This window comes from Plectropomus leopardus, chromosome 23, assembly GCF_026936395.1.
Source record: "Plectropomus leopardus strain MGB_pleo_1.0 chromosome 23, ASM2693639v1, whole genome shotgun sequence".
NCBI classification, from domain to species: Eukaryota; Metazoa; Chordata; class Actinopteri; order Perciformes; family Serranidae; genus Plectropomus; species Plectropomus leopardus.
Genome location: NC_142198.1, coordinates 23970001 through 23987500, shown reverse-complemented (window position 1 = coordinate 23987500; position 17500 = coordinate 23970001). Strand labels below are relative to the sequence as shown.

General features: G+C 43.1%; 4 protein-coding genes across 13 annotated transcripts in view; all 4 read left to right on the top strand.

The window, feature by feature from the left end:
- Positions 1-2781, top strand: part of znhit1 (zinc finger, HIT-type containing 1) — a 3018-nt gene extending 237 nt beyond the window's left edge. Inside the window, exons 1-6 of the mRNA XM_088073579.1 lie at positions 1-23; positions 1191-1288; positions 1395-1470; positions 1598-1677; positions 1750-1919; positions 2540-2781. The exon at positions 1-23 is cut by the window's left edge and continues 237 nt beyond it. Of these exons, the coding sequence (XP_087929705.1) occupies positions 2-23; positions 1191-1288; positions 1395-1470; positions 1598-1677; positions 1750-1919; positions 2540-2561 (468 nt within the window). The 5' untranslated portion in view covers position 1 and the 3' untranslated portion in view covers positions 2562-2781. The remainder of the gene's footprint in view (positions 24-1190; positions 1289-1394; positions 1471-1597; positions 1678-1749; positions 1920-2539) is intronic.
- Positions 2782-3259: 478 nt separating this feature from the next.
- Positions 3260-7745, top strand: LOC148185810 (uncharacterized). Of its 4 annotated transcripts, XM_088073569.1 has the most exons (6): positions 3260-3739; positions 4676-4860; positions 5929-6004; positions 6041-6078; positions 6426-6568; positions 6652-7745. In XM_088073569.1, exons 2-6 carry the CDS (start codon positions 4689-4691, stop codon positions 6703-6705), a joined length of 483 nt encoding a protein of 160 aa, XP_087929695.1. In that variant the 5' UTR covers positions 3260-3739; positions 4676-4688; the 3' UTR covers positions 6706-7745. The 4 variants fall into 4 exon arrangements, with proteins under 4 accessions (XP_087929695.1, XP_087929692.1, XP_087929693.1 ...); XM_088073566.1 differs by having other exon boundaries at positions 3583-3739; positions 5929-6078; XM_088073567.1 differs by having other exon boundaries at positions 3593-3731; positions 5929-6078.
- Positions 7746-8140: 395 nt separating this feature from the next.
- c23h4orf33 (chromosome 23 C4orf33 homolog) lies at positions 8141-14031 on the top strand. 3 transcript variants are annotated; one of them, XM_088073549.1, is made up of 8 exons: positions 8141-8295; positions 8973-9159; positions 10479-10844; positions 11281-11474; positions 12886-12946; positions 13047-13098; positions 13212-13411; positions 13588-14031. In XM_088073549.1, exons 3-8 carry the CDS (start codon positions 10777-10779, stop codon positions 13682-13684), a joined length of 672 nt encoding a protein of 223 aa, XP_087929675.1. In that variant the 5' UTR covers positions 8141-8295; positions 8973-9159; positions 10479-10776; the 3' UTR covers positions 13685-14031. The 3 variants fall into 3 exon arrangements, with proteins under 3 accessions (XP_087929675.1, XP_087929677.1, XP_087929676.1); XM_088073550.1 differs by lacking the exon at positions 8141-8295 and adding an exon at positions 8323-8878; XM_088073551.1 differs by lacking the exon at positions 10479-10844.
- Positions 14032-15262: 1231 nt separating this feature from the next.
- The window catches only part of LOC121938719 (uncharacterized), a 4898-nt gene continuing 2660 nt past the window's right edge, over positions 15263-17500 (top strand). For 3 of the 5 annotated variants that reach the window (XR_015775670.1, XR_015775669.1, XM_042481889.2), the window contains exons 1-3: positions 15279-15418; positions 16191-16328; positions 16669-17500. The exon at positions 16669-17500 is cut by the window's right edge. Coding sequence is in view for 3 of the 5 variants with exons in the window: in XM_042481889.2 (XP_042337823.1) it covers positions 16206-16328; positions 16669-17500 (955 nt within the window). In the remaining 2 variants the exon portion in view is untranslated. Of the gene's footprint in view, positions 15419-16190; positions 16329-16668 lie in introns of all 5 variants that reach the window. The other 2 variants (XM_042481890.2, XM_088073478.1) reach the window with 2 other exon arrangements.

Below are 17500 nucleotides of genomic sequence, written 5' to 3'. Positions count from 1 at the left end.
CATGGTGGAGAAGAAAGGTTCCGGTGAGTTCCGGTAAATTTTAACCGAATTAAACTTGAAATCGCTTCACGCGCTCACCTGTCCGATCAATAAACGTGTAAAGAAACGCGTTTGAGCTTTAAATACTCGATTACATCATTTTTTCTTTTCTTTTCTTTTCTTTTCTTTTCTCCCGCTTTCTCTCGCGCCAGCGCCGGCTAACCGAAGCTAACCGACTAAACGTCGACTTTCACCGATTCTCTGATTCTACGATCGACTAACGTCGCTCTGTGGTTTCCGTTACACATCGATAATAATCATATCGATACGGTGAATTCGGCGTTAAAATGACGTCATAAAGTGACGTCAGAGCGAGTGAAATCCCAAATGTTACAGTAATTTTATTTTAAAGATGTTTTATTAAATTTCATGTTTATTTCTTTTTTTATGTAATGTAATTATAAAATAAAGCCGCTTCTTTTTTAAACTCCTTCCTTTTATTGGAAACATTAACAGCACAGCCTTTAACTTCTATAACTTTACATTCGATATTTTGGGATTAATGTTTAAACTTGATCAATGCGACGAAACAAAGGTGCTTTTATTCCATTAAATACTTTTACTTTGTTTTCATATAAAATTGCCAGGTACCAAACTTCTTTTAAACAGAAAAACAGCAAAACCCTCCAAACCTTAATTAAACCTTAAATCTTTCTTCCAAAAAATTTAATGTTTAAAAAAAAAAAAACTTCCAGACAATTTTTTAAGGAAAAAGAATAAATTAACGTTATATTTTCTTGAAATTTCCAATAAAAGGGAAAAAAACATTTTTTTAAAGAAGAAATTGCAAAAGTTTGTAAGCTAATAAATAAAATTAATAATTATAATAAACCAAAAAATTTAAAGAAAAAAAATTCAACAAAAAGTTTTTTTTTTTAAATGACGATTTTGAGACGAGACGTCTGTGAGTTCAGATTCACAACGTCTGAGTCCATAAATGGACGCTTTTATTTTTGGTTTGGTTTGTGGTTAACTGGACACTGGAATACTGTCCCTCTGTCTCCGTCTGTCCCTCTGTCTCTGTCTGTCCCTCTGTCTCCATCTGTCCCTCTGTCTCCGTCTGTCCCTCTGTCTCTGTCTGTCCCTCTGTCTCCGTCTGTCCCTCTGTCTCCGTCTGTCCCTCTGTCTCCATCTGTCCCTCTGTCTCTCAGCTCGGGTGGAGGCCGGGCAGCGCAGGGTTTTGGACGAGGCGACTCGTCAGCGGAGACTGACTCGTCAGCTGGAGGCTCTGGAGAAAGACAACTTCCAGGTGAGACAACGGAGACACCACATGTCATCCTGAGGACAAAGTTTGTCTCTGTTGTCTCCAGGACACTTTAACAGACATTTTTCATGTTGTTATTTTGTGTCTCCAGGACGACCCTCTGTCCTCCCTCCCTCCCCCGGGTCCCACTGCCCGCCTGCCGGCCTTCAGCGAGACAGAGGAACCAGGTGAGACAGTGTCCTCACAAAAATGTCCTCACCTCATAAAAATGTCGTGGTGTCCGTCCCTCGGTGGACACGTGGTGACTGCAGCCGTAGGACAGTCTGACGTCCCTCTGTCCCTCTGTGTGTCCAGAGAAGAAGAAGAGGAAGACGCGCGGCGATCACTTTAAGCAGCGCTTCAGGAAGAACTTCACCACGCTGCTGGAGGAGGAGGTGAGTCTCACGTCCTGCTGCTCTCTGATTGGCTCAGAGCGCGTCCGCTGACTCTTGCTCCGCCCTCGGCAGAACCTGTCCGAGCGTCCGGAGCCGAACTACCTGTCCGCGGCGGCCCCGCCCTCCTCGCTGCCCCCCCGCCACTTCTGCTGCGTCTGCGGTTGTCCGTCCCACTACACCTGCACCACCTGCGGGGGACGCTACTGCAGCAGCAGGTGTCTGTGCACACACCGAGAGACCAGGTACACACACACACACACACACACACCGAGAGACCAGGTACACACACACACACACACACACACACCGAGAGACCAGGTACACACACACACACACACACACACACACACACAGAGAGAACACAAACACACACACACACACACACACACACACACAGACCAAGAACACACACACACACACACACACACACACACACACCGAGAGACCAGGTACACACACACACACACACACACACACACACAGAGAGAACACATACACACACACACACAGACAGACCAGCAACACACACACACACACACACACACACACACACACACACACACACACACCCAGAGACCACGTACACACACACACACACACACACACACACACCGAGAGACCAGGTACACACACACACACACACACCGAGAGACCAGGTACACACACACACACACACACACCGAGAGACCAGGTACACACACACACACACACACACACACACACACCGAGAGACCAAAAAATTGGCAAAAAAAAATCTTTTTAAAAATAAACTTAAAAAACGGCGTTAAAGAAGCCACGCCCACGTGCCTCAGGTGTGAGGTCACAGTTTAACCCTTTGTTGTTCTTCTCGGTGCGTCTGCAGGTGTTTGAAGTGGACCCTGTAACTGCCGCCTCGTTGCCATGGTGACGATGACCATGATGGGATGGTGTTACCTGAAGCTGATCCACATCTGGACACAAACTGGACTTTTGGACTTTTTACGGTTAAAATAACCTGATTGATACTGACAGAGTTTGTCCGTCCCCCGCTCAGGGGACGGCAGTCAGAGGACGGAGACAGGTTTCGTTTTGTAAATAATAAACTTCCGCTTTTATTTAAGAAAACGAGACTCAAAACTTTTCTGCTTTTAACGTGAGAGAGACAAAACCACAAAGAGACAAACCACAAAGAGACAAGACACACACACAGACACACACACACAGACACACACACAGACACACACACACAGACACACACACAGACACACACACACACACACACACACACACACACACACACACACACACACACACACACACAGACACACACACAGACACACACACACAGACACACACACACAGACACACACACAGACACACACACAGACACACAGACACACACACACACACAGACACACACACAGACACACACACACACACACACACACACACACAGACACACACACACACACACACACACACAGACACACACACACACACACACACACACACACACACACACACACAGACACACACACACACACACACACACACACAGACACACACACACAGACACACACACAGACACACACACACAGACACACACAGACACACACACACAGACACACACACAGACACACACACACACAGTGTAAAATATACGTTTATTTATGATTAATTTCTGTAAATAACAGTTGGTCTCGGAGATTTAACCCTTTAAACTCGTCGATATCACCACAGATGGAAACATATTGATCATATCAGCTGACGAACAGAAACGATGATCAGGAGAATCGGGGGTTAAAAGTCCAGCTTTCTCTTTCCTTCCTGGTCTCCGTGGCAACAGTGCCATTAAAAACGTCAATAATTAATGTGGACTTTTGAGTCGTGTGTGTGTGTGTGTTTTGCATGAAGTTTTCTCTCAAAGCAAACACACACACACGTGCACAGAGTGTGTGTGTGTGTGTGTGTGTGTGTGTGTGTGTGTGTGTGCGTGCGTGCGCAGACTTTGTCCCGGCTGCAGGAAGTGGCCGTTGAGCCGCCGTGACGAGCCGAGGAGCTGCAGCTTCACACCAGTGAGTCAGTGAGTACGAACTGGGAGAACTGGGAGTTAGTGGGGACAGCGGGGGACAACAGGGACAGCGGGGGACAACAGGGACAGCGGGGGACATAGGGGACAGCGGGGCGGGTGGCGTTCACTGTGAGGGGCTCAAACACACGAGTTTAAAGACGCTCAGAGAAACAAGGCGACAGGAGTCATGGCTCAGGCTCCGCCTCCACTCTGACTGACTGTTACTGGTTACTGTTATGATCAATCGGTCATGGAAAACCTGGAAAAATCCTTGAATTTGCAAAAAGCAATTTTCAGAAAAGTTTTGGAAACTTGATATACCTGGAGAATTTTGGAAGGGTCATGATATCAGATTATGTTTTCAAGGACCATCAGATCAAAAATTCGAACGATAATTTGTTAATAATTTCATTAATTTTTGGTGATTTTACATGAAAACATGCCTCACATTTCATTACAAAACTAAAAAAACAAACAACTTTTTAAAGAAATAAGCCCACAATTTTTTAAACGAAATCACCAGATTCTGTTTTTTAAAAGACGCCCAAAATTTTAACAAAAAACATTCACCAAAATGTTTTTATTAAAAATCCCCCCAAATTTTTTTTTTGATTATCTAAAATTGCCAACATTTGGTAAAGAAAAAAATGCAAATTTTCAAGGAAATCACAATTTTTTTAAAAGGAAAAGTGACATTTTTTACTTTAAAAATCTCCCAAAAACTTTTTAAATGAAAAAGAAACACTTGAGGAAGTTGTAAACATTTTCACTGAAAAATAAACCACCAATTATTTTTCTGTTAATATTACCACAAAAACAGAAGAAAGAGCCGCGGGCCTCGTTAAAATCACGCTCGTCTATTTTTTATTTTTAACAATCTGAGTTTGTTTGTTCCATAAACACTGATGTTTATTTCTGCAGCTGCTGACACAAGAAATCTCTTCACAGCTCCGCCCACAGCATGAAGTCATCATCACCTCCGTCATCATCATCATCATCATCATCATCATCATCATCATCATCATCACTGCCTCCTACCTCAGCAGACACTCGGCTCCTCTGCTCCTCATCGTCTCCTCCTCCTCCTCCTCTGTCTCTGAGGAGTCCAGAGCTGCAGGCGGAGTTTCTGAAAGGTAAAATCCATCTTTTCACATCGATGGATCACTGAGCAGACACAGAGAGACTAGAAACCACCACAGAGAGACAAAAACCACCACAGAGAGACAAAAACCACCACTGAGAGACTAGAAACCACCACAGAGAGACTCCAAACCACCACAGAGAGACAAAAACCACCACTGAGAGACTAGAAACCACCACAGAGAGACAAAAACCACCACTGAGAGACTAGAAACCACCAGAGAGACAAAAACCACCACCGAGAGACTCGAAACCACCACTGAGAGACTCCAAACCACCACAGAGAGACAAAAACCACCACCGAGAGACTCGAAACCACCACAGAGAGACAAAAACCACCACTGAGAGACTAGAAACCACCACCGAGAGACAAAAACCACCACTGAGAGACTAGAAACCACCACAGAGAGACTAGAAACCACCACAGAGAGACTTGAAACCACCACAGAGAGACAAAAACCACCACTGTGAGACTCGAAACCACCACAGAGAGACTCCAAACCACCACAGAGAGACAAAAACCACCACTGAGAGACTAGAAACCACCACAGAGAGACTAGAAACCACCACTGAGAGACTCCAAACCACCACAGAGACACTAGAAACCACCACAGAGAGACAAAAACCACCACTGAGAGACTAGAAACCACCACAGAGAGACAAAAACCACCACTGAGAGACTAGAAACCACCAGAGAGACAAAAACCACCACTGAGAGACTCGAAACCATCACAGAGACACTAGAAACCACCACAGAGAGACTCCAAACCACCACTGAGAGACTCGAAACCACCACAGAGACACTAGAAACCACCACTGAGAGACTCAAAACCACCACAGAGAGACAAAAACCACCACTGAGAGACTAGAAACCACCACTGAGAGACTCAAAACCACCACAGAGAGACAAAAACCACCACTGAGAGACTTGAAACCACCACAGAGAGACAAAAACCACCACAGAGAGACAAAAACCACAGACACATTTTTTAAAGAAACGTCAGTTAACGAGTGCGGATTGTGTCTCTGTTTTCTGTCTCGTCGTGTCTTTTTGTGTTCAGAGCGTCTGAACAAATTTCGGTCTCGCAGTGACGACAGTGAGTCCAGCGGCGCGTCCTCGGCAGCCTCCCCGTCCTCTCCTCTGTCCTCCCCCCGCAGTCCCTCCTCGTCCTCCCCGTCCTCCTCGTCTCCTCGCAGAGACATCAGACGAGGTGAGTCTGTGTCTCTGGAAAAAGACACGAATGCTGGGACATATTTTGGAGGACTTTGTTTTTTTGTTTGTGTTGCTTTTTTTCTTTCAGATTTTATGTTTTTATCTTCTTTGAAATAAAAATAAAATTTTGCAGATATTCTTTACTTGAATTGTTATTGCATTTCTCTTTTTTATTTTTTTTTAAAAATGTATTTATTTTTTGTAACTGTTAAAGAAGAAAGAAAAAAGAGAATACTTTAGAGGGAAAAAAAGTTTGTTCTTACGTCCACGTCGCTTTATTTCCTGTGACAGCGTCGAAATGAAAATTCAAACTGAAGTTTTTGTGTCTGTTTTTTGTGTGTGCAGCTCGTTTGTCCCTGTCCAGCCCAGAGCTGCTTTCAGAGCTGAGACAGTCGAGGACACGAAGTCTCCGACATGTCCCCGCACACAGCGGAATGACCACTGTCTTCAGTGGACGAGGACGAGGACGAGGAGGAGGAGGAGCAAAGGTGAGCAGAGTAAACCACAAAAACCGGACCCACAGAGGAGAAAAAAGACGCTGATCTCCTACATTGTTGTTCTTCTCCTGCAGGCCTCTGGCTCCGCCCCCTCCATGCAGTCAGCCAATCAGAAGACACCTTGTTAAATTCATCAGCAGCAACGCCATTTCATCATAAAACAACCAAATTATTGGACCGGCACAAAAACACGGAAAATCGAACCGTCGTCAGGAATGAAGAAGCTGCCGTTTTTCTGTGAGAGCGAGCAGATAAACTGAAGATTCACGAAGACGTCTTTGATTTGTAGAATTAACACCAAATATTCCAGTTTGAGCAACGTGTAAAAACAACATTTAAATGAATGAAACATTATTCTGATGTCAGATAACGAACGATGAGTCCAGTGTGACAGAAAACGATGTTACTGTTGAGAAAAACAAATTACAACAGCTCCGAAAAATACTGAACTCAAATCTTTTTCTCTCATTTTATTCATTTTTTTATTCTTTCATAGAAAAAAAATCACAATATCGTAGTCAAAGTGTAATAGTCTGGTACGCCAAAGACAGATGAATAAAAATGCCACAGTATAGCATATAAAAACGGTAAATGACAGTTTGCAAAAAGTGTCTTAGTTTAGGATTCCCCCAAAAATGTTCAAGTATAGTATTTAAAAAATAAGCAGTGCTATAGTTTGTCAGAAAATGTCACAGTATACTATGCAAAAAAGTAATCGGCTAGTATGAAAAAAACCCAAAAGTGCCAAAAAATGTTTAACTCTCCGGTCCGTTTTCACAGAGGAGAGAAGCACCGAATGAAAAACAGCTGTCAGAGCACAAACTGCTAGTTATGTTTCGAAGACCTTTCAATGCGATGCAGTGTGAGCGCACTGACGGACTTTAGGGGCATTACCTCAAGAAAAACTCATCCCACACTGATCACAACATTATGGTTTCTCTCCTGTGTGAATACGTTGATGCCTTTTTAGGTGTGCTGAGAACTTTTTCCCATACTTACCACAGCCGTACCTTTTTTCCCCCGTATGAATGAGTTGGTGGATTTTAAGATCGGCACTATTGGCAAAAGTTTTTTCACATTCAATACAGCTGTACGGTTTCTCTCCTGTGTGAATGCTTCAGTGGGTTTTTAGGATACCACAATTAATAAAGGTTTTCCCACATCGCCACAGCTGTATGGTTTCTCTCCGTGTGAACGCACTGATAGGGTCTGAGATCAGAAGATGCTTTGAAGGTTTTTCCACAATATGGTTTCTCTCCTGTGTGAATACGTTGATGGATTAAAAAGCCATTTTAAGAGGTAAAAGCTTTCCCACATTCATCACAGCTGTCGTTTTTCTTTCCTGTGTGAATGAGCCGGTGTGTTTTTAAGCCGTGTCGGTGATTTTTATCAGCTCCATAACTTTTCCCGGCATAGAAAATGTGACAGAGGAATTCTCCGGGTTTTCCAAGATAAGCGAGCAAAAGAACAATATAAACAGTAACAAACAACAATGAAAAATAAAATGATTCCATGATGACCGTGGGAACCCTGTTTTCGGATCTGTACCTGCACCTGTGGTAGTTTTACGCTCCGGTGCGGCAGGTGGCGGTGCGCACCTCAAAGTTGGTGTTGCAGTCCGCCCAAAAACCACAGAAGAAGAAAGAGGAGGCGGAAGCAGTTCGAGTGTTAAAGTTGGAATATTTTGTCGTTTTTCTTCCGTTAAACTCACTGAGGAGGTAAACCGCGGTGACCCGCGTGTTTCTACATTTTGTCCGTTTTATGTGTTAACAGATAATTTCTCCGTAAATTTACCCGCGAACAACTTTAATAGACTGAAGCTTTATTTTTAATAATTCGGTTTATTAATGAGTGTTCTGTATTGAACTAAAGTCGTTTTTATAATGCTGTTATCGCGTTTTATTTCGATTGTAAGTGACAGGATGAACACAGGGTATAACTGGACTCTTTCCGATGTTTAAAGTCAGCTCGATGCTAATGCTAATGCTACTTCCGCTTTTACGAGCCGCGTGACCTTCTTCGGCTCACGTCGGCAACACTCGTCTACTTCCGACTCGTCTCGGCGACTTTCGGCTCCTCTCGTCTGAAGGAATCTGATCCCGAACGAGCCTTTGGTACCGTGTTTTAGGTTTTACGGTAAAATGGTTTGAATCGTTTCACTCTTCACTCTCGCGCTGGTTGTTTACTGCTCGGCTTTTGTTTTTGGCCTCGCGAGAATGGCAACGCAATGCGCGGTAAACCAAAACCAGGTTTACGGACAAGACCGAACCGGTGTGTCGTTGTTGAAGACGGACACGAAAAGTATAAGAATATTTACTGAACATCTCACCTGTGAGACGTTTGTGTCGAATAAATAAAAACCAACAAGAATGTTTTTGTGGGGTCCTGGTTTCAGGTCCAGGTGGTCTCCGGATGCCCCTCTTCCTGCTGGCTTTAGTGTGGTTGTTGAAGAGCTGAACACTCTGACCTGAGAGGACGAGCCTGCGGCTGCTCCTCCGTCCTGCTCCTGGTCCTGGACTCTGAAGCCCACCAGACACTCACTGGGACCAGGCAGGACTCTGCTGGACTGGACCAGTATCCAGGTGACTCTGGGGTCCAGGTGGTATCTGACCTTTCTTTAATCCTGTTGCCTTCAGGAAGGGACTGTTTGTTATGTATGAAGGGGAGGGACTAATGTTGTTGTTTTGGTAAATGGGAGGGGCTTCCAGGTGGATCATTTACGGTACTTTCTCTTCGAAAATTTGGACTTTTTTTAAATTTCTTTTTTAAAATGCGGTGATTATTTTTGTCTTTATTGTTTTTGTCTTATTTAGGGGAGGGGTCAGCAGCTTTAATGGCTGGATTTTTTAAGGCATGTTTTCTCTAAAAAACATTTGTCGATTTTTTCCTTTTAGAGAAACGTTGAACCTTGTCAAACCTTTGGTAGCTACGTCTAATTCTTTTATGTATTTTTTTATTTTCACTTGACTTTATTTCAACAAGTTGAACTTTGATGTTGAAAGTTTCAGTTTTGATGAACATTTGCTGAAAACATTTAAACAAAGTTTCGTGTTTGAGTTTGTTTTTTTCTAAATGTTGACAGAAAAAGTTTCATTGTTATTGTAAATGCGTCCTGTTAATGAATCCTGCTGCTCCTCCTCCTGCTCCTCCTGCTCCTCCTCCTCCTCCTCCTGCTCCTCCTGCTCCTGCTCCTGCTCCTCCTCCTCCTCCTCCTCCTCCTCCTGCTCCTCCTGCTCCTGCTCCTCCTCCTCCTCCTCCTCCTCCTCCTCCTCCTCCTCCTGCTCCTCCTGCTCCTCCTCCTCCTCCTCCTGCTCCTCTTTCTTATCCACGTCAGCCTGTTTGATTCTCCTCATGTTGAACAGAAATTCATCACATTTAATCAGCAGAACATTAAAGAGTTTTTGATCCCAAACTGAAGTGAAACGCTGCGACGGCACTCTGAGCTTCAGATACAGTACAGCCACAATAACCATGATAACCACGATAACCATGATAACCATGATAACCATGATAACCATGATAACCACGATAACCACGATAACCATGATAACCATGAATAACCATGATAACCACGATAACCACAATAACCACGATAACCACGATAACCATAATAACCACGATAACCATGATAACCATGAATAACCATGATAACCACGATAACCACGATAACCATAATAACCACGATAACCATGATAACCATAATAACCACGATAACCATGATAACCATAATAACCATGATAACCATGAATAACCATGAATAACCATGATAACCACGATAACCACGATAACATGATAACCATGAATAACCATGATAACCACGATAACCACAATAACCACGATAACCATGATAACCATAATAACCATGATAACCATGATAACACACACTTTCTTTGTTGTCCAGGACAGTGTGTGTGTGGGGGCCGTGGTTACCGTTACCGGGCGTCGGCTCGTCAGATCAAAGTGATCGGAAACAAACGTCGTCATCAGAGATCCTGAAAACAAAAGTCCTTTTGTTGAGTCGTAATCAGAAACCTTGAGACGTTCACACTGATAAAAGCTCAGTTTCATTGTCCTGATTGGTTACTGATTGACAGAGCTGCAGCCTAGTTAACCCCGTTAGATAACCGAGTCCTTAAAGAGGCCGGCGGGGACGCGCCGAGGACATCAGGAGCTGGACGACGCTCGGACAACTGTTGGACATGATGGGGCTCTGTGGTGGACTTCAGCTTGTGACGCTGCTCTGCGTCCTGCTCAGCTGCTCAACTCAGTAAGTCTGCAGCGTGTCGTTCAGCGTGTCGCTCTGCGTGTCGTTCTGCGTGTCGCTCTGCGTGTCGTTGCAGCGTGTCGCTCTGCGTGTCGCTCTGCGTGTCGTTGCAGCGTGTCGTTCTGCGTGTCGTTGCAGCGTGTCGTTGCAGCGTGTCGTTCAGCGTGTCGTTCAGCGTGTCGTTGCAGCGTGTCGCTCTGCGTGTCGTTGCAGCGTGTCGCTCTGCGTGTCGTTGCAGCGTGTCGTTGCAGCGTGTCGTTCAGCGTGTCGTTCAGCGTGTCGTTCAGCGTGTCGTTCAGCGTGTCGTTCAGCGTGTCGTTCTGCGTGTCGTTCAGCGTGTCGTTCAGCGTGTCGCTCTGCGTGTCGTTCTGCGTGTCGTTCGTCTTTGCAGCGAGTCGCTTCGTCATTAAAACCTTTTCATTTGAATTTTTCTTCTCAGTCCTTTTAAGCAGATGGAGTTTCTGATCTGGCACACGTGGGACAGCGACCCCGTGACCCACGAGCCCATCAGGATCAGTTTCTCTCCGGGTCAGGGGGGGCTCAAGGTCCAGATTTCTGCGCCCTTCTTTAACGACCCCGCGGCCCCCGCAGGGCCCCCCGGTGTGCCCTTCCCTGGACTCTGGGACTATGAAGGTGAGTCAAGAAGAAAGAAAATAAATCTAAAAAAAATGTTTTCTTGAAAATTACCAGAAAAAAAACCTGAAAAAAGTGAAAAATCACCAAGAAAAGAAAAGAACAGAGAAAGATTGACAATATTTTTCTCAAAGATCAGAAATAAAATAAAAACTTAATCAAGCCACTGAAAGCTCTCTGCACCCCCCAAAGCCACAATAATATTTCAATAATCCCCAAAAATATTTCACATGCCTCCCCCTTTTTTTCATGAAAAAGAAGCGATGCAGAGGATTGATGGTGGTTTTGGAGATTTATCGTAAAAATCGGACTCAAGGTCCTGGAAAGTCCTGGAGAAGTCTTGATGAAAGTCTTCCACTGACTGATTCTTATTAATAAAAGTTTGCAGCGACTCGCCGAGACTCCAAACTGAACTTTGAACGTCTCAGAGGTCATTTATGACCTGCAGTAACAGATTACTTTATACAGCCGTTGTAATAGATTACTTTATGTTGACAGAGTGTTGCTTTGATTGTTCCCGCAAAGTTTCCCTCATAACATTTTTACTGTCGTCGTGATTTTAGGATTCAGTCTGCGTTGTGTAATTTTATGTCACTCTGAGAGCCGAGACAAAGTCCAGATTATAGATTATAGATTACAGATTATAGATTACAGATTATAGACTATAGATTACAGATTATAGACTATAGATTACAGATTATAGACTATAGATTATAGATTATAGATTATAGATTATAGACTATAGTGTGGAAAGATCAGAGAGGGTTTATGAGGCCATAATAACAATAATAACTGTTACTTTCTTACAGTGACTCAGCAGCTCAGAACAATCGTCACTATTTCAAACATTAACTCGTCGTCACGCTGTCGTCACGCCGTCGTCACGCCGTCGTCACGCCGTCGTCACACTGTCGTCACGCCTGCCGCCTGAGGCTTTAGAAACAGCCTCAGATCTCAACACGAATTAATCAATAAACACATTTAAAAGAATAAAAAACCCAACTATTTCCAAAAAAAGAAACACCAAAAAAGAGGAAAAAAGCCAAAACTTTAAAAGATTAAAAGAAAAAGAAGCCTTTTTTTAAATTGCCAAAAACTTTAGAAGAAAAAATGCAAAATATCTTAAAAGACAAGAAGCCCAAATGTTTTATATTAATTTTTTTTTTTACCTGAACTTTTTAGAATCATCAGAAAATTCTAAGATGAAAAAATGAATAATTAATTAATCATTGGTCATTAATAATTGGTGGTAAAATAAATACAGTCGGACTAAAAAATAAGCCCCTCCCAGCACTGAAAGAATTATTCAACATGGCCGAGATGACTTATGGATTTTTATTGTTGTTGTTGTTGTTGTTGTTGTTGTTGTTGTTGTTGTTGTTGTTGTTATTTCTCTCCTGTGTGTTTTCAGTGGTCGAGTCGTTCTTCCTCGACAGCACGACAGAAAACTACCTGGAGCTCGAGTTTTGTCCGTAAGTTCTCTGCTGACGTCACGTGACCACATGTTTACAGAGGAGGGTCTTGGTGCTGTGATCATGTGATCATGTGATCATGTGACTGTTTGTGTTTCAGACACGGTCAGCACCTGGTCCTGCTGCTGTCGGGCGTCGGCCAGGCTTTCATCGTAAGCGCACACAGGCAGAGATTGTTGTTGTTGTTGTTGTTACTGATCCTGGTGGCGGCGGCGGCGGCGCTCTGAGCTCAGAGGTTAAATGCGTCTCGTGTTTGTGTCTCCAGCAACAGCTGCCCATGGTGTTCAGCGCCACCATCAGAGGCGACGCGTGGGTGGGCGAGGCGCTCGTCCCCTGGTCCTACTTCCCTCCCAACGTCAACAAGATGAACTCGTACGCCATCCACGGCTCCGGAGAGAAGCGCACGTACGAGGCGCTGTACCCCGTCCCCAGAGAGGACCTGGTGGAGGGACAGCAGCCCAACTTGTGAGTATGAGACTCAGGACGCGCACGTGATCGATGATTTTTTTTTTTAATTTTGCAAAAAAAAGCTAAACTTATTGGCTTTTTATTTTTAGAGTGTTTTGACTGTTTTTTGTGATTTTTTTTTTCAATGTAAATTTTTTTTTGGGCAATTTTTGTATTTCTTTGAAATTTCTCAGCCACCGCCTTCAGTACTTCAAAGATTTCCGCCTGCAAAGCATCATGGGAGAGGACTGGGTTCAGCCGCCGTCTGATCTTTGGGTTGGAAAACCATGAGAGGACGTCCGTCTTCTGTCCTCCGTCCTCCGTCCTCTGTCTCACAGCAGGACAGACTGAAGATCTGTGAATGACTCACCATGTGTACAGATGAACGCTGTTTTTATTCTCCGTCCGTCTCTGTAACTGTTTCTGATCATTTTCTTTTATGAAATTATCTCGGCGTCTTTCAGAGAAATGTGATTTTAACTTTTTCGGTTTGATCAGATGTTCAGCGCTCGATGATCCTCGTTAAAAAGCTGCTTCAGAGTTCAAGGACTCAAATCTGATCTCTGTTCTCTTTGTTTCTGTGTTTTGAACTTTTTATTTCAAACATGTCAATAAAAAATGAAATATAACACTCGGCACATCGGAGGAGTTTCATTAATATTCCCTGAAATATTTGGAAAACAAAAAAAGTCAAAATATTACCAGAAAAACACTCACAATATTTCAGTTTAAAAAAAAAGTTGAGTAAAGTTGAACATTTTAGACAAAATTGCTTTTAATAATAAAGAAAAAAGTAAGTTGAGTAAACAGTTTGGAGCAGAAAAAAGATAAAATATTTCACAAAAAAAAAGTCAACATTTAAAACAAACGTGAAAGGCAAACATTTTAGAGGAAAGCGGTCTAATTTAAAAAAGGCTTAATATTTCCAAACCAAGGCTTTTACTGCGGGAACACTTTCAACAGCAGCCGCAAGCTCAGAAGCCATCGACGCGTTCACACAGGAGAGAAACCGCACAGCTGTGATCGACCTGAGGCAGCTTTCACATCTGAGGGTAACCTGGATGTCCACCATCACATTCACACAGGAGAGAAACCATACTCCTGTGACCAAGGTGAGAAGTAAGTTTTAGTAATTTAGTTGTCACTATGACCCATAATTTTTATTGTGATTGTTGCTGTTATTATGATTTCTGTTATTGCCTTTATTTCTATTAAAGTTTCTTTTTTGGGGTTCGGGAGGGTGAGCGGAAAATATACGGACAAAAAAGTAAGAAAGCTCAAACTCATGGTTCTTCCACTAAAAAATAGAATGAAATAAACTGTATGAATGTGCCTTTTTTGATTCCTTTTAAAACATGTTATTTATTTTTGCTTTCAACATCTCACAACAATGAAATATCATCATGATCGTCCCTGCTGTTATAACACAGACGGTCACACAGTCACGAAGGTCCTGCTCCTGACCGGCCTCTTCACACGCAGCTCTAAATTACACCGGACGTGTCATTTCTCAGACGTGCATTATACCGTAAAAATGAAAGAAAATATGTATACATTCATTTCATATTTGAACTTAAATGCTTCCTCCCAAAAAAATGCACCTTTGCTTGATAATTTACAGACAGCAAAAAAATGAATTGAACTGTTAAACAACCTAAAAACAGTTTCCTGTCTCTTAGTGTTTATTTAAGCATATATATGTATGTATGTATGTATATTTATCTGTGTACACAGCAGTCTAATGGCTTTGTTCACGTTGTTTATGTCTGTTGTTGTTGTGTTTAAATGTCTTCAGTTTCAGTCCGCGTGATAAAATCACGATGACTTAATAAAGCGTTTCTGTTCCTGTTGTTTCCCTCCTGACCTCCAGGTGACGACTTCCTTTCACTTTAAACTGAAAAACCTGACCGGAAACAAAGGTAACCGGAAGTGTTTGTGTCGTGGAGTTAGCTTTAGCTGTTAGCAGGAGAGCGTAACAGTGAGAATTTAGGCGGCTAAGCTGCAGGTGAACCCGCGCGCACTCAGGTAAACATTTCTATCAGGTTTCTGTGAAACGAACTTCAAAGCGAACTCGAGCATAAGCGAACAGAAGCGCGAAATTCGCCTGCGTTAGCTCCGATGCTAACCAGCTAATTAGCCACAGTTAGCTCTGGCTGTTAGCTGCAGGGCTAACTGTTAGTTGTTAGCATTAGCTGACTAATGTTTTTGTCTTTTCTGGTTAAAATCTTCGACTTTGAGTTTTATTTTGAAATGAGCCCGGCGCGAGCTAACAGGCTAATTAGCTGCTAATGCTTCTGTCGCAGTTTAACTCAGTTTGGCTCAAAACGAAACAAAAACTCAGAGAACAGAAATGTCTCCATTTTTTTCTGCTGCTGCTTTCACAAGTCTTTAACCCTTTAAATTCTGAGCACGTTCAGGGGATTTTTGTCTGAAACACGAGAGACAGCAATGAGCAATGTGGTAAGAAAAGTTCAACAACTCACAAGAAATGAAGTTAAAATCACCAAAAAGAATTCAAAGGCCAAAAAAGGCCAACATTTTAAAATTAACACAAAATCCAGCCATTTCCAGCTGTATGCCCCTCCCCGAAAGCCCAAATAAAAATGTTAGCTCATCTCCAGTCCTTAAAAATGAAGAAAAAGCTCAAAATTTAAAAATCACTAAAATTTGAAGAAATAAACATAATTTTTCTTTGATGTTAAAAACAAGCAACAACTGAAAAACATTTAAAAATCACTAAAAAATGGGGAAAAATTGCCACTTTCTAAAAAATTTTAAAGAACCTCTCATTTCACAGAATGTTTGGTCTTTAATGTTTGCCTCAAAGTCCAGGACCAGGACCAGGACCAGGAGCAGGATGGAGGAGGAGCAGCAGAACCCGGAGCCGCGGAGCAACAACGTCTCCAGAGGAGCCGCAGCAGGCTCGTCCTCTCAGGTCAGTGTTCAGCTCTTCACCACAACCACACTAAAGCCAGCAGGAAGAGGGGCATCCGGAGACCAGGACCCCACAAAATCACCACACACCACCAGGACTCCCAGTCCACCATGTGGGTGAAAACATGCCTTCCTGTGTGTGTGGAAAGCATGTTTTCTGTAAAAATCACCAAAAATGTTCAACGAAACATAATCTCATTTTTTTCTTCTTTAAAAATAAGCAAAAAAATCACCAACATTTTAAAAAGAAAAAAGAAGCCAAAAATAATCATGTAACGATAAATCCTCTGTAAAGGCGGCTGCAGCGCCGACTGTCTCACTCTTCTTGTTTGTTTGTACAGAAGCAGAAAGGACGAAAGGGACTCGACCGCCACCGCTGTCAGTTCTGTGACAAATCCTTCCAAAGATGGAGGTCTTTACAGATTCACGAGAGAGTTCACACAGGAGAAGATCTCCAGAGCTGTGACCAATGTGGGGCAACCTTCACAACGTTTAGTAACTTAAGACGACATCAACGCATTCACACAGGAGAAAAACCGTACAGCTGTGATGAATGTGGCAAAACTTTCTTGACATCGGATGGACTTTTGAAACATCATCGTGTTCACACAGGAGAGAAACCGTACAGCTGTGACCAGTGTGAGAAAACTTTCACGACATCAGGTAACCTTCAAAAACATCTACGCATTCACACAGGAGAGAAACTGTACTGGTGTTCCCAGTGTGGGAAAACTTTCACTCAGAGCGCTCACCTTAAGATCCACCAGCGCATTCACTCTGGAGAGAAACCATACAGCTGTGACCAATGTGAGAAAACTTTTGCCCATAAAAGCAACCTTAAAATTCACCAACGCACTCACACAGGAGAGAAACTCTTCAGCTGTGATCAATGTAGGGCGACTTTCACAAGGTTTGACACGTTAAGAAGACACCAACTGATTCACACAGGAGAGAAACCGCACAGCTGCGACCAGTGTGAGAAAACTTTCACGACATCAGGTGGACTTATTAAACATCAACGTGTCCACACAGGAGAGAAATCGTACTGGTGCGACCAGTGTGGGAAAATTTTCGGGACATCTGGTCACCTTAAAAAGCATCAGCGAGTTCACACAGGAGAGAGGCCGTACAGCTGTGACCTCTGTGGGAAAACGTTTTCTCAGAGTAATCACC